The sequence below is a fragment of the Oncorhynchus gorbuscha genome, linkage group LG17 (assembly GCF_021184085.1).
Source record: "Oncorhynchus gorbuscha isolate QuinsamMale2020 ecotype Even-year linkage group LG17, OgorEven_v1.0, whole genome shotgun sequence".
Classification (NCBI taxonomy): Eukaryota; Metazoa; Chordata; class Actinopteri; order Salmoniformes; family Salmonidae; genus Oncorhynchus; species Oncorhynchus gorbuscha.
In genome coordinates this window covers 22,982,432-22,998,829 of record NC_060189.1, presented here as the reverse complement: position 1 = coordinate 22,998,829, position 16,398 = coordinate 22,982,432, and the positions used below count along the sequence as shown (strand labels likewise).

General features: G+C 41.8%; 2 protein-coding genes across 3 annotated transcripts in view; one reads left to right on the top strand and one right to left on the bottom strand.

Moving 5' to 3' along the window:
* acp7 (acid phosphatase 7, tartrate resistant (putative)) overlaps nucleotides 1–12,696 on the bottom strand; it is a 26,002-nt gene extending 13,306 nt beyond the window's left edge. Inside the window, exons 1-7 of one of the 2 annotated variants that reach the window (XM_046307652.1) lie at nucleotides 12,587–12,696; nucleotides 12,018–12,152; nucleotides 11,097–11,240; nucleotides 7,955–8,158; nucleotides 7,642–7,824; nucleotides 7,431–7,456; nucleotides 6,249–6,346 (exon numbers count right to left, since the gene is read on the bottom strand). In XM_046307652.1, coding sequence (XP_046163608.1) covers nucleotides 6,249–6,346; nucleotides 7,431–7,456; nucleotides 7,642–7,824; nucleotides 7,955–8,158; nucleotides 11,097–11,208 — 623 coding nt within the window. In that variant the 5' untranslated portion in view covers nucleotides 11,209–11,240; nucleotides 12,018–12,152; nucleotides 12,587–12,696. Of the gene's footprint in view, nucleotides 1–6,248; nucleotides 6,347–7,430; nucleotides 7,457–7,641; nucleotides 7,825–7,954; nucleotides 8,159–11,096; nucleotides 11,241–12,017; nucleotides 12,196–12,586 lie in introns of those variants that run through there. The other variant, XM_046307651.1, reaches the window with a different exon arrangement.
* The window catches only part of zgc:194887 (uncharacterized protein LOC571819 homolog), a 7,183-nt gene continuing 2,820 nt past the window's right edge, over nucleotides 12,036–16,398 (top strand). The window contains exons 1-3 of the mRNA XM_046307653.1: nucleotides 12,036–12,239; nucleotides 13,426–13,905; nucleotides 13,996–16,239. The gene's annotated coding sequence lies outside the window, so the exon portion shown is untranslated. The remainder of the gene's footprint in view (nucleotides 12,240–13,425; nucleotides 13,906–13,995; nucleotides 16,240–16,398) is intronic.

The following is a 16,398-nucleotide window of genomic DNA, read 5'->3' as shown; positions in this document are numbered from 1 at the left end:
CCCACTTAACCCCAGCATTTCTCCCTATTTCCCCATTGTAAAGCCCTTGCTACTTTGATGCTTTGACAAAGTAATTTCTGAAGATGAATATTTATTTATTGTGATTAGTGATTCATTTACATCTGTCCCTCATTTTATGGTCAACCCTTTCACATGAACTGAACTCTCGTTTGAATAAAAATAAACATTGAATATGTAGTCAAATCACAGTGTAAAAGCATATGACTTTTTTGGGCAATTTACTGGTGTTTTGTGGTGGAAAACTGAGTGTGTCAAGCATAACACATTAACCCTGTTACCCATAAACAGGCTAGAAATGTTTTAACAATTTCATTTTTTTGTGTGAAACTTGCATTAAAATGCCCATCCCTGGTTGCACACATGGGGATTTATGGCTGATTTAAGATGAAATCGTCAACCCTGTTACGGTCAACCATGCTACTTTATTTGTCACTTAATAGGCACTTACTATAGTCCTTTTTTTATTTAACCTCTTGAGATGGGAAAACATGTTTTTTATTAAGTTGAATATATGCTCTTTATGACAGGACGTTAAAATGAGGTGAAATCCAAAGTTTAAAAAAAAACCAACTTACACTTCTCAAAAGGCACCGAATTGGTGGAACGACCCAGTAAGATATGTGGTGAAGTGATGGGGGAGTCTGATAGCTCTCCTGGCTTATGTAAGAGGCAGACAGGGACAGAGCGGCCCACCTGAGTGAGTATGGATGCTGGAGGTCAGATGACAGGGTTAATGCAAAGTTAGGTAACCAGAGACAGTTCTGATCAGAGATTTAAAGGAAAGATCAGGATAATAGAGAATCTCTAGTTAACGGGATAAGTCGACATTGAGGTCAAGATTACATGGTCAAATTCAAAGGTAATAATAACTCAATAATTGAAGGGGTCTGTAACAATTGACCAGTCCACCCATTCTGGGTGGTTGAGAAAGGAAGCCACAGTGTTGTCCCGCCGTATGCAGAACTGGGAGACGCTGTGAGCAGCAGCATGTCTGAGTCAAAGCTACTTAGTCTGGAGCACAGTCATGGGTTAATTCCCCCATCTTGTGGTGGCTAGGCAGGGAAGCAGCTGACTGTTTGTTGGATGGACACGAGACGCAAGGTCTCCTCATGGGCGGACACCTCTTACCTCATACATAAAACAATATACATTTTAAGAGACCCTGGACAATGAAAATAGAACAGGGGTAATAAAAGCACTTCTATTAGGTCCAATAATATATGGCCTTGTTTTGGTATACTGAATGATATATGTGCATGTCTAAAGGGGAATCATTACAACTTCCTATAACAGCTGCTCAGAAGTTTTTTTCTCCTCTACAGTGGAAAAACTGATCAGCTCAATTGAAAATGCTTATTTGTGTCATTCATTTACATTGTGTCCCCGCATTGCCCCCACCCTCTTCTACGCTGCTTCTACTCTGTTATAATCTATGCAGTCACTTTAATAGCTCTACCTACATGTACATAATTACCTCGACACCGGTGCCCCCCCGCACATTGACTCTGTACCGGTACCCTCTGTATATCGCCCCGCTATCGTTATTTACTGCTCTTTAATTATTTTTTATTATTATCTCTTACTTTTTTAGGGATTTTCTTAACCGAATCGTTGGTTAAGGGCTTGTAAGTAAGCATTTCACTGTAAGGTCTACCTACACCTGTTGTATTCGGCGCATGTGACAAATACAATCAGTTATAGTTTGTAACTAGAAAGGCTGTTTCCCTTGTGTGATTTATTTTCCCCTAAAATAATATGATACACATTTGAAGGGAAATGATCCAGCTTAAACCTTGTCAAATGCAACGTGGATGGACTGATTCATAATCCTAATCAACAGGACTTTCCCCTGCAAGTAAATTGTTTAGAAACCACACATACTAACAAATCAGATCAGCCCTTTCATTTCACTGATGAGTCTGAGCTACAAGATGCCAACATAATCCTGGCATTTTGAAACCTTAAAAGGAACAATTGCTGTCTGAACATCAATTCACGTCATGGCTCATTGTTTGAAATGGCAACAGTCACTTCCTATTGCCTCAGATGGGCCATTGAACTATAGATTGTGCGGGGGAACAAAGGCGCTCTTGACTGGGGCCTTAGCATCTAATGTGGACATGCTGGCCTCATGCAGCTGGAATGCTGAGGACTCGTGGTCAGCCCGGCTCAATTGCTTTTATCAGGGGTGAAAGTAAACCAGTACGGTCCCATACAGAGTCCTGGCAAAATAAATATTGGGGGTACGGTGTACCGATAAAATCTGAGCCTATAACAATAATTAAAATGTAAAGAAAACTGTAGGCTTTTAAAACATTTATCTTGATGTCAGCTGCATGAAAAATGATCAAAATCCCTTGAAAACGTGTGGTATACAGTGAACACTCCAACGCTGTGTGGTTCGAGGAGAACACTGACGTTTTTCCAAGGCAGAGATGAATGGCCCGAGACTGACGCACACAGACAGCAGTAGACTCATCAATTCAGTCAAAAAATGTAGGCATAATGAGAATCATTGAAACGTACTTTACATTCATCAAATGGCAGGTGCAAATAGCTGGAATTCATTTGTGAGTGTGAGAACGTGCGCAGGTACCCCGCCTTTGATTATTTGACAATCAGATGAAAACACCCTGAATGGTTGTGTTTATGCCACATTAAAAAGGCAATACATTTTTGTTAAGTTAAATGACAAATCTTTACTACGAGGCGCACAGAGATTCTATATGAAATTCTATGATTCGGCCCATAAAAACAAATGTGTGCACGTGCTTAGTAGATCCCGTACAGGGAATAAAAATCTACTTTCACCCCAGCTTTTACTGGGTTTAGAAAATAGAAATAAAAAGCAGAAGCAACTGCTGAAAATCTTGGTTCTTAAATATTATATACTTTTTTTTATCTAAACAATAAAACATACACATACAAACGACAACATCATACAAACATCATCTACATCACACACCGTCCAAACCCACTAGCACACACCCCCATCGCCAGCATCACTTTCCTCAACATGGCCTGAAACTGCACCATTTTGTTTCTCTCCGTAGCCCACACACTTTCAATATCTAAATAATAAATCATTTGATTGGTTCTGACAAGCACCACTGAATAAAACAGTGTATCTGATTGAGGGGGACGGTAGGCTTTAGGCTATGTTCGAGGGTACTGCTTTTTGATATCAGGTTCTGATGTCAGGTGACAAGGCCAAGAAAAACAGGCTACTGTTAGCAGCTCCTTAAATTAGGCCAGGCAGTAGGCAGACTAGGCACATTCCACCAGGGAAGAGGAGACCAGGCCTGGCCTGGGGATACATGAAGCATAATCATTATGATGCATGATTAATGTAGATGTTTAACATTCAATCACTTCTTCATGCTAACACACTCACACCTGAAAGCACATTGTCTGCACATCGACTCTGTACGGGTACTTCCTGTATATAGCCATGTTATTTTTACTCGTCATTGTTATTCGCTATTCACTGTGTATTTATTCATCATGTCACACAGACACAGTACATACATATATACAGTACCAGTCAAAAGTTTGGACACACCTTCTCATTCAAGGGTTTTTCTTTAGTTTTCTATTTTCTACATTGTAGAATAATAGTAAAGACATCATAACTATGACATAACACATACGGAATGATGTAGTAACCAAAAAAGTGTTAAACAAATCAAAGTATATTTTATATTTGAGATTCTTCAAAGTAGCCACCATTTGCTTTGATGACAGCTTCACACAGTCTTGGCATTCTCTCAACCAGCTTCACCTGGAATGCTTTTCCAACAGTCTTGAAGGAGTTCCCATATATGCTGAGCATTTGTTGGCTGCTTTTCTTTCACTCTGTGGTCCAACTTATCCCAAACCATCTCAATTGGGTTGAGGTCGGGTGATTGTGGAGGCCAGGTCATCTGATGCAGCACTCCATCACTCTTATTCTTGACCAAATAGCCCTTACAAAGCCTGGAGGTGTGTTGGGTCATTGTCCTGTTGAAAACAAATGATAGTCCCACTGAGCGCAAACCAGATGGGATGGCGTATCGCTGCAGAATGCTGTGGTAGCCATGCTGGTTAATTGTGCCTATAATTCTAAATAAATTACAGTGTCACAAGAAAAGCACCCCCATACCATCACACCTCCTCCTCCATGCTTCACGGTTTGAACCACACATGCGGAGATCATCCGTTCACCTACTCAGCGTCTCACAAAAACACAGCGGTTGGAACCAAAAACCTAAAATTTGAACTCATCAGACCAAAGGACAGATATCCACTGGTCTAATGTCCATTACTCATGCTTCTTGGCCTAAGCAAGTCTCTTCTTCTTATTGTTGTCCTTTAGTAGTGGTTTCTTTGCAGCAATTCGACCATGAAGGCCTGATTCACGCAGTCTCCTTTGAACAATTTATGTTGAGATGTGTCTGTTACATGAACTCTGTGAAGCATTTATTTGCACTGGTAACTCTAATGAACTTATCCTCTGCAGCAGAGGTAACTCTGGGTCTTCATTTCCTGTGGCGGTCCTCATGAGAGCCAGTTTTATCATAGCGCTTGATGATTCTTGCGACTGCACTTGAAGAAACTTTAAACTTTCCAAATTGACTGACCTTCATATCTTCAAGTAATGATGGACAGTAATTTATCTTTGCTTAGCTGTTCTTGCACTAATATGAACTTGCTATTTTACCAAATAGAGCTATCTTCTGTATACCACCCCTATCTTGTCACAACACAACTGATTGACTCAAATTCTTTAAGGAAAGAAATTCCACTATTTAACTTTTAACTTGGCACACCTGTTAATTGAAATGCATTCCAGGTGACTACCTCATGAAGCTGGTTGAGAGAATGCCAAGAGTGTGCAAAGCTCGCATCAAGGCAAAGGGTGGCTACATTGAAGAATCTCAAATATAAAATATATTTAGATTTGTTTAACACTTTTGGTCACGACATGATTCCATGTGTTAATTCATAGTTTTGATGTCTTCAATATTATTCTACAATGAAGAAAAACCCTGTAATGAGTAGGTGTGTCCACATTTTTGACTGGTACTGTATTATCTCTGCATTGTTGGGAAGGGCCTGTAAGTAAGCATTTCACTGTTAGTCTACACCTGTTGTTTACGAAGCACGTGACAACTACAATTGTATTTGAAACAGACACGCACACACGGTACAGGATATGACACTAAATGGCTGAGACTGTAAATCGCTGACCTTTTAGTGCAGCCCTCTCACTGAGCTGATAGCCTAGACCAAGATCCCCAGGACTAAAGCTCTGGTATTCACCCCAATAACCCGGGGGCAACAAGGTTGTCCATCAAGGACAGGGTTGTACTGAGCATGATGAGAGTGGAGTATTTAAACTAAACTTGGTCAATAACATACAGTAGCCTGTTTTTTCTGAGCTGCACAGAAATAACATTACAGACCAGTAGACTTTGTCTGAGAGTCATTGTGTAGTAAATAAACAAAAACAACATTTCAGTGAGTTTCTGTCAGTAGTTTCTGTTGGCCTAGATGCAAGATCGGAAACTGATGTCTCAGTCAGTGTTTATTTTGGACAAGGTTTACTTGTTTAGTTATCGGTGGTTCTTGAAACACCTCCAGACCTTAGAAGAAGAAATAGTTCCCATCTGTTCCAATGGCACAGCGGAGTTGACCAAAGTGTTTTCTATAGTGGAAAAGCTATGGTTGCTCCACTCTGACCAAAAAGTTGTTTTTCGGAGCTTCTACCCTTGCCTCACAGTACAGTACAGTAGCACATTATGGATATCAAGTCTGGGGAGGTCTGGCAGTCTGTCTCACCAATATGAAATACAGCATGTACCGAGTATTTTTCCCAAACCCTTTAATAATAGCATTGATTAGATGTGACCTGTACAGAATGCACCAAAATATGTACCAGGAGCAGAAAACATTGGCTAATGGTGAGCAGACTGCTACCATGTTGACTCACTGTTTATGAAGATTAGAAACTGTTCATAACACTGTCAGTTTTAATCATCAGTTCAACACTAAATGACTGGTGCATGTGTGTGTGTGTGTGTGCATGTGCGTGGGTGTGAAAGAGAGAGAGAGAAACAGAGATAAGTAAATAATTAAAGGGGGTCATAAGGTTCTACTCATGACAGACAAGCAGAGAGCAAGAGAGAGAGAGAGAGAGAGAGGAGTAAGTAAATAAGTAAAGGGGGTCATGATAAGGTCCTACTCACTATGCAGCCTCGTGGTTCCCAGGACAGGTCATATAGGGCACGTAGGCAGCTATGGACTGGATCTGACGCATGAACTCATCTCCAATCCTGCCGTTGTCCTGAAACAATTAGATTTAGTCATTTACCACAGCATAACAAACCGTTTCAGTGGTAATTAAACCTGATATAATAAGGCTGACAGGATACAAGTAAAAACCACATTAAACGATCTAAAGCCAAAGTACTGTAAATCAATTTTCCAGACAGCTTCAGGAATGTTCCATTTGCATACCAAACAAAACCCCAATGAAACTAGAACCATTGATTTCACAACTATTCTAATGGTGGCAAATTGAGCTTATGAACACACTGTGGTGGATGGCATGGTAATCTTCTGATTTTCAGTTGCCATTGCCCTTAATGAGCTTTCAGAAAGAATTTCTATTTATAATATCAAGGAAGCCGCGGAACAGAGTTCGACATTCCAGCTCAAACTCAGCATGAATTACGGCGATTAATTTTTATGGTTGTCTGCTCATAATGTCCAGCATTTTTCTCCATATTTGAGAAAAGTATGAAAGGAACAACATAACCAACATTGCTATTTAATTTTAGGGAGACAGCAGCAGCTGATGTATGCCATTGGTGATTAATAGATGTCATAGTATTTATGAAGGGCACTGTGAGACTGGCCAGTTAGGTTTGGGGAAACATGGCCTCTTGTCTACATTAGCTAGTTGTCTCGGCTGAAAAGAGGCCTGCTGTTGTACTTCATGGGTTACTTCAGTGTTATGCCCCTAATTCCAGTCTTTCAGCACAGGATTAAGGCATTTCACAGCTATGCAGCTCATTACAGCAGTGTGTCTTAACCATGGCCCAGGCATGATCTGCTGATGAATAGTAATGGGATAAGACTGAGCAGGGTTAGAGTAGCTCTATCTCATCTGTCATCATGGATCTAGCCAGACACCCAGATGGGCTTAAGAGGTCTAGCCTCATGCTGACATAATCCACTTTCATATCTTACCCTGAGGGTACCATAAACTTTGAGTGTGCCCCCTTATGCCCATAGTTTAACTTCATGAAAATCTCATGAAAAAGTCCTTAACATAAATGGCATGTGTATCATTCTACCAGCTGACCAGTGATGGATGTTGTAACGTGTGTGTGTGTGCAGGAAACAAAAATATGTCGATATTTTACCTCATGCATGTCATATGCAAAGTCCCCTAGAAAACACAAAACCACATATTGGTCATGCATCACCTCTCCAAAGTGTGCTCCATGTTACACCCAAAGTAAAACACAATGTTATACCACTGTGATTCAAGTTATTATGTAGTTAGGATCAACAATTGTCAACATTGATAAGGTTATTCACTTAAGACAATCAGTTGGGAGTTTAACCACTTACCAACGTGTAGGATGACATCATACATCCCGACCTGGGTCTCCTTTTGCAGTCTGGCCAGAGACTGAGGGTTCTCATTGCCCATGTCCCCATAGACGGCAAACCTGGGACTCCAGCTAGTGCTCTCATTCAGAGCAGTAAAGGAGAATACATCACTCCAGCCAGCCTCACTGCCACAGTGGTACACTGCAGTCAACACAGGAAAGAAATCACTCCCCTATAAATACTATGATGATGACAGGCCACAGACTGAATGTGACAGGCAACAGACATATCCTAAATTCATCATGCTAGTTCTATTAACATGGAAACCTACCATAAGCAGAGGCAGGTCTCAGATCAGTGAGAGTGACCCTGTGGATGTACATCTTCCTCCCCTCTAATCCTCCATCCACAAACAGAGTAGCTTTGCCCTTGGCTGTAAGCTCAAACAGCCGTCCGCCCCACAGGCCGTACTCCACGGTGCTCTCCTCCGTCTCATTGAATGTGGTCCAGGTGATCTCCATAGAGCCAGGGAACCCTAGGGAGAAAAGCCCCATAGTTATCCAGCCAGATCAGGCTGCTCACCTTGCCCACCTGGAGAGAGTTACAGCCCTGGATACTTACTGATCCACTTACGTAAGCTGGGAGAAACTAGCTCAAAAGGCTGATTGTTCAATAGCTCACAGAGCTTGCCATTATAGTTTTTTTACCACTTGTTCAAAAGCTCACGTCAATTGTCCCCCCCCCCAAAAAAAAAGTCTAACACCATTTTTACATCATTGTATGATGCAAGGAGCCACTTTACAAAATAAAATTAATTACTATCTTTTTTTACCATAGACAAAAATAAGGCTACACTCTACCTATTGGCTTCTTTGCATATTCAAACCTCAAAATACAACACTGCTCCTTTAAAGCTCTCATGGAGGATGGTTGGCCACCCTTGGTAGCCTATAAAATATTGCAATATTACAATTACAACCAAATCGTTTTTTATATCTTTATAAAATAATGATCTCCAGTGCTCGAAATGAAGAGTGTCCCGTTGTCCCTGGGATGATCAAAGATATGTCTGCAGTTCAAAACAGACTCTGGGACAATTCTGGGACGACAGATGCAAAATTCATACAACCACAGCAGATTACATGTTTTATTTATTTTTAAGTAATGAGGCTGATGCAACAGATTAGACCGTTTAGCTTAAAATGTTGATAAAGTTTTATTACTTCCATATTATAAGCTCAACAATGCGCATATGGCTTTAAGTTACATGCGAAATGTACCAAAATGCAGTTAGTGGGAAAACACTGTTCTCAGAAGTGTACCACGCGCATGAGCGCTTTCATGTGACATAGATTAAAATATCAGTACAAAATGAAGAGAGAGGGGAGATCTAAAGATGCATCAACCAGGCAGGGTTACTAACATCACTAGGATTATGCCTTTGGCTGCTGGACAATAAAATAAAGTTGATTTGAAAACCAACAGAACTTGAGAAAAATGCTGGTTTCAATGGCATATTAAGTGTTTATAAAATCATTTTCTCAACATTTCTATGGTCATATTTTGGTTAGGCTACTTTGAAACAAGGTAAGACAACCATAAAATGGCATAAAACGTCCAGGTTTTAACAATTACGTTTATGGTTAAATAGCTTCTGTTCAGTTTCAAGGTGGGTGATGTGCGGTACGCAACAGACTCTGTCTGCCCTTCACTCTCCGCTCTCTTGATAATTTGATCTGAATGAACCATGACTCGAGTATGTCGACAGAATCAAGCCTTTAGACCGGGAATTAGCAACTTTGTGTGTGGGACACAAAAAAATCTGAATTCATACAACGCCCCCCAGGTACCACATTCATACACCGCCCCCAGGTACCACATTCATACACCGCCCCCCCCAGGTACCACATTCATACACATTCCCCCCCAGATACCACATTCATACACCACATTCCCCCCCAGATACCACATTCATACACCGCCCCCAGATACCACATTCATACACCGCCCCCAGGTACCACATTCATACACCGCCCCCAGGTACCACATTCATACACCGCCCCCAGGTACCACATTCATACACCGCCCCCCAGGTACCACATTCATACACCGCCCCCCCCAGGTACCACATTCATACACCGCCCCCAGATACCACATTCATACACCGCCCCCAGGTACCACATTCATACACCGCCCCCAGGTACCACATTCATACACCGCCCCGGTACCACATTCATACACCGCCCCCAGGTACCACATTCATACACCGCCCCCGGTACCACATTCATACACCGCCTCCCCAGATACCACATTCATACACCGCCCCCAGGTACCACATTCATACACCGCCCCCCAGATACCACATTCATACACCGCCCCCAGGTACCACATTTATACACCGCCCCCAGGTACCACATTCATACACCGCCCCCAGGTACCACATTCATACACCGCCCCCAGGTACCACATTCATACACCGCCCCCAGGTACCACATTCATACCCCCCCCCAGGTACCACATTCATACACCGCCCCCAGGTACCACATTCATACACCGCCCCCCCAGGTACCACATTCATACACCGCCCCCAGGTACCACATTCATACACCGCCCGCAGATACCACATTCATACACCGCCCCCAGGTACCACATTCATACACCGCCCCCAGGTACCACATTCATACACCGCCCCCCAGGTACCACATTCATACACCGCCCCCAGGTACCACATTCATACACCGCCCCCCCAGGTACCACATTCATACACCGCCCCCAGATACCACATTCATACACCGCCCCCAGGTACCACATTCATACACCGCCCCCAGGTACCACATTCATACACCGCCCCCGGTACCACATTCATACACCGCCCCCAGGTACCACATTCATACACCGCCCCCGGTACCACATTCATACACCGCCTCCCCAGATACCACATTCATACACCGCCCCCCAGGTACCACATTCATACACCGCCCCCAGATACCACATTCATACACCGCCCCCAGGTACCACATTTATACACCGCCCCCAGGTACCACATTCATACACCGCCCCCCAGGTACCACATTCATACACCGCCCCCAGGTACCACATTCATACACCGCCCCCCCAGGTACCACATTCATACACCACCCCCAGGTACCACATTCATACACCCCCCCAGGTACCACATTCATACACCGCCCCCAGGTACCACATTCATACACCGCCCCCAGGTACCAAATTCATACACCACCCCCAGGTACCACATTCATACACCACCCCCAGGTACCACATTCATACACCACCCCCCAGGTACCACATTCATACACCGCCCCCAGGTACCACATTCATACACCACCCCCCCAGGTACCACATTCATACACCACCCCCCAGGTACCACATTCATACACCACCCCCAGGTTAAAGCCTGGACATATATATAGATTTTTATATTAAAGATGAATGGAAACAGATCAAAGACCTACCTGCATAGGAAATGTGCACCTGCTCAGGCTGGGTCCCAATGGGAGGAACACTAAGCACTAGCAGGGGTGCCAAGCTCAACGCAACGAACACAGCACCAACAACAGACACCATCTTTGCTCTGTCTGGTCTACTTCTGCACAGTCCTGAAGGGAAAGGAGAGGTGCAATTCACACAGTAGGAAGTGGATACCGGTAATATACTAATATACTGCTGTGTCTGCAGTCCCATGACTTTTGTTGCCCTCTCATACAATGTCACATGCTGTGATAAAAAACATGTAGGCTAGTTAAACTCAATAGACTCTGCTTCCCTTAAATGAAACCCCAGCCTTTCAGGATACAAATTGTCTCAATTAGGCTACAGAAAACTGTGCCAGATACATGTTCTTCTACAGTTGTGCTAGTGTACTGCACAGTCAGCCAGTCAGTCAGTGTGTCTCTGATGAGGAAATCAGAATCAGTTGACCAAACTGATGAAACAGCAGCCAAACCTGTGAAGTCAGCAAATGCAGTGTGGCAAGGCATGATGAGTCAATAAAAGCAGTTGATGTTGTTTGCGATTGTTGATGTGTGCTCATTTAAAGGACAAGTCATTCGCTTTGAGTTAATCTATTCTTGTATTGGCTTTCTAACTGATGAGAACTGAATCACTTTATGATTGCCTCCCCCATAAAATTATACAAGCCTTAACATGTTATTAAAAACGTCAACTATGATTATCTTTTAAAACAGTATGTTAGAGAGAAGCAGTGAAAGATCCAATCTACTATGAGAACAAGATAAACCTAAAAGTTATCGAAAATAGATGATTCATTCTGTATTTAAAGCAATTAAGATTTCTATTTTGAAATCGAATGCACTGAGCACATTGAACACTAGGGGGTCGACAACAATAATCCAGTATGCCTATTGTACATTTACGGCATTTATGAATCCCAATAACGTCCACCAGCCAATCTGAACCTGGGGACGAGGTTAATGAATCCCCAACAAAGTCAAGTCTCTGGTCACAGTTCAGGAAAGGAACCGGGGCTTCGTTTGGGTTAAGAAACCAAGCTGAAAAGGATAGTAAAACCAGCCTCATTAGATCGGAATATATGACTTCTTAATATGACTTCTTCGAAAGTACATCAACACTGACAGGTAACGTTAGGTGATTGCAGCATTAGCAAGGTAGCTAACTAGTAGAGTAGGTTAGATCGAGGAAGTGTTAGTATAAGCCACGTTATATGTGCTCATCGTCTGTAGCTATCCTTCAACATTATACTGCTGCCTCGAGCTCTTTGTCAGCTGTGCTGCTGCTGTTAACAGCTAACGCAACTAGCGGACAGCAGCCAATGCTAACTGCAATGCTGGGTTCACTGGATGATACTGTAAAACATATATGTATCGTGATAATTGCAAGTGTACAGTAGCTTCCTATAAATTGAAATGCGCAAAATAACCAAACATGGCAAAAATACATTAGCTAGACACAAAGTTGCCCTCACCTTTTCTGGCTACGTCATTATTCAAAATAACAACAATGTGCCCGCGAAGAATTGTGGGTAAAAACCAGTTTACCCAGCTTGTGTGAAATCATTACTTCAAATAGTTGCAAAATGTTCCGTTTTGCAACGAAAATGTGCGTTTATGTTGGACAGATTCAGGTAGTTCCCTCCCTGTTTGCTGAACCTGTCTAATTTATAACAGTTTGGAGTAATGATTACACAGCTGCTTTCCCTATATAGTGTATGTAGGGCCACAGACAAACCTAGGAATAATTTAGCTTTAAATGTATGTGTATGTTCAATTTGGTGTGATTTAGGTTCCCACTCGGCCGTCAGCCCTTCAATCCGTTATTGTACAGACAGCTGTACTTTCTCTCTCACTGTGGGTATTCCCAGAGCCATTTACAGTGCTTTGTGTGTGTGTGAGGAGTTTTGATGTACGTTGATTGAAAATAATGTGTACTTTTTGCCTCATGAGCATAGTTCAACTGTTGTACACCAACAGAACCAACCAACCAACCATTGTATTACTCCCGTGTTTGTAAACAAAGTAAATGTAAACAAATACTATATAGCCTCAACACATGGTTAAAACTGATATCATAGATGGATCCACAGCTCTGCCTATGAATTTGAGAGTGATTAAATTTATCCAACCCCATCCTTCAGCTTTTCTACTGATACAGAGGCTGGGAGATGGCTTTGTTATTGTTAACGGCTGATTGCCACTTTAATGAAATCTTGAACTGGAACAACCCTCATACCTTTTGTCATTGCTTCATATAACTGATGATTGAATCTAGCATGTCTGAGTATTCAACCATGTCTTTGTTTCATAGACGTCTGGCAGGTCGTTCAAGGAACAACCCTGGAAGACTGAAGGGAGTTGTGTCGTGTACTGTAAGTGGAAGACCCACCATCTCACTATCATTCGGAGGAAGCAGCGATCCACAGGGAGGACTTATGATGTGGCCAACAAGGAGAACGAAATGGCCTGTGTGCAGAGCATGTAAGAGATCGTCTACATGGACCCATGGGAGTTTCCACCCACTGCCCATCATACTAACAAGACTGACGAGGCTGGTTCAAAAGACAATGACTACTTCACAGAGGTGTGAAATATCAGTAGTCTGTTTGCCTGAAGGGTTGATTGTCTCGTCATCGTGATATGCTTGGTGTCACAAATATTTGAATGTATTCCACCTCCGGTGTTCTGCTTTCCACAATACAAAGCTGCTCTTTGGAAGAAATCTGAGACTAAATCTAGCCTTGACCCTGTGACGAAGAAATGTTGGAGAACTGCTTACATATTTTTTAAGGTACAGTAGAACTTGTCATGATTGAAATATCGGAGGTTTTATTGGTCCAAAGTTTTGATTCTATAATAGCATAGCTCTTTTGTCCTACAGGATCAAAGACACTTGTAAGTAATAACAAAAAAGTATATTTCGAATGTTTTTTTCCTGGTAAAAAAAAACAATGATTACAATGGACGTTTAATGCCATTTCTGTATTATTTATCTAATCTTTCCCCGATAGTCTTGACGATGAGTCAGAGTCATCCAGTGTTTCCATTGGCTGTTGTGTTGACCTTTTCCCGTAGATAGACCATACATAGTTCAAGAGAAAATAGCCTAATTAATGGAAAAAGCATCTAATCAAACAATTACATTATTTTCAATCAACTCTGCAACTCTTCCAACATTTACATTTTTCCAAACTGCCACCAGTTTGATACCAAAACAGTTCCTAGTTATATACCCTCCTTTTGCAACACTATTTAAAATACATGATCACTTGAACATAAGTACAAATAGTCTTTGTGATGTATGTGACATTCGTTCCTGTTTTTCAGGCTATAGACTCTTACCTGTTTCAGTTGCCATGCTTGCAATGGTGGCCCATGTCAAGCTCAAGTCCTGATGACTTTGTTTCCAAATTCCCATTGTGAAACAACTCACAAGAACCAAATGGACTTGTGACTCAATGAACAGCACTACTTGAAGTGTTATGCTTGGAAAAACATAACCTAGTTCATTTGAGGGCTGCTAAAGAGTGTCTATCTGACTCGGAGAGACACTCCAGACAATGATTGTGCCTAATTCTTGTTAATGGCACAGAGCAGTCAAACAGGATTTCCCTGTGTTTTATATACTGTATATTTCCACGCTATGAGGTTGGAATAATAATGTGAAATTGTGGAAATTATAATAATTCCCTTCTAGTGTAAGAGCTGTTTGAAAGGACTGACATTTCTGACTTTCAGTGGTATGGGGTTTTGGTCTTCCATGGTACTATCACCATGCGGTACATTAGTTAATAGACCAATGAGAAAGAGAATTCCAAACATCTCTGCCAATGACAGCTAATTTCCACTCCAACCACTCCCAGAAAGTCCTAGCAAAGTTCTTGATGAAAGCAATTGCTCTTTGCTAAGAAGCTATTTTTGTTTCTTTTTGACCATTTTAATTGAAAACAATCACAGTAAAAGTACTTAGTTGTTACCCAGAAGTGATTTGATATTGAGCTAAAAATGGCTGCATTGGATCTTTAAAGCCTTATCATTGAATTAGAATTTGATATGACCACAATGCCATCATGATTTCATCTCAACGGCACAACATTGATCCAAAGGATGAAAGCGCATAGAACTGTCTGGTTACAGTAGTGAACCATTTGAAGTTGTATTTAGTTCATTAAAATGGTACTTAAACTTGTTTTATTGAAAACAAATAAATGGTGAATAGTCTGGGTAGCCACTTGACTAGATGGTCAGGAGTCTTATGGCTTGGGCGTAGAAGCTGTTTTAGAAGCCTCTTGGACCTGGCGCTCCGGTTAATAGCAACCGCCACTGCTGAAGGTTTCATTTTTGTTTAGTCAGGCTATTGAAATATTCCAAGCCCTAGTTAGAGCCCATAACAAGGACCCAGAGTATAAATAATGCCTGGAGTTTTTCTTGGTCAGGTCACATGTTAGAAAATATTCCTGGCCTTATTCATAAGGTACATCTACAGTATGTGTTGTGTTAGTGCACAGGTCCTCCAGACATAGTTTAAATTCACTGTTTGAATCATCATGAAGATAAGTTGTTTAGGCCTTATCATTTATGGTGCTTTGTTTATGACTCTCTTTGTATATGAAAACAAATTGCTGTAAAATACCTCTTTGCATAACAGGGACATGGTGATACAGTATTTGTGAGGATGGGGGAACACATTTAGGGGATGCCAGTTTTAAAAGTTGTCTTGTTTGTTGTTCTACTTGATCAGCTAAAACAAACTGACATTGCAACACCAAGACAAAGGTTACAATCGCTTCTTCCCAGCAGTGGAGGAAGTGTTCAGAAGGTGAGATATTAGGCAACCATCCCACTTGACACAGATACGTTGAAGGTTGCTTTAACCCATGGTGTTTCCTATTGTGACGTGAAGCTGAGGCTGAAGTCCAGTCGTGACTGGCCTGTAGAGGCTGTGTGGAAGGGACTGCACCTCAGTGGACTGGTTGGCAGTCTGGGTGGCCTTGTTTGTTCTCTCTCTCTCTCTCTCTCTCTCTCCTCCCCCCATATAGTGCTATCAAAGTACAATGTGTGTATAACGGTTTATGGTCACAGAGCGCAGCACACAAACACACACAGTGGAACAGTAGCAGTGAAGGTAAGTGTTCATTCTTTACAACAATTGAGTAAGGTTCTTAAAGTACCTGTTCTATACATTGTATTCAAAAATGACAGATTTTTGTCCAAGTATGAAATTGTCAAATAAATGTATCTCTTGAATGGGCGTAACACAATTGTTAGAGAAGTTGCATTACCA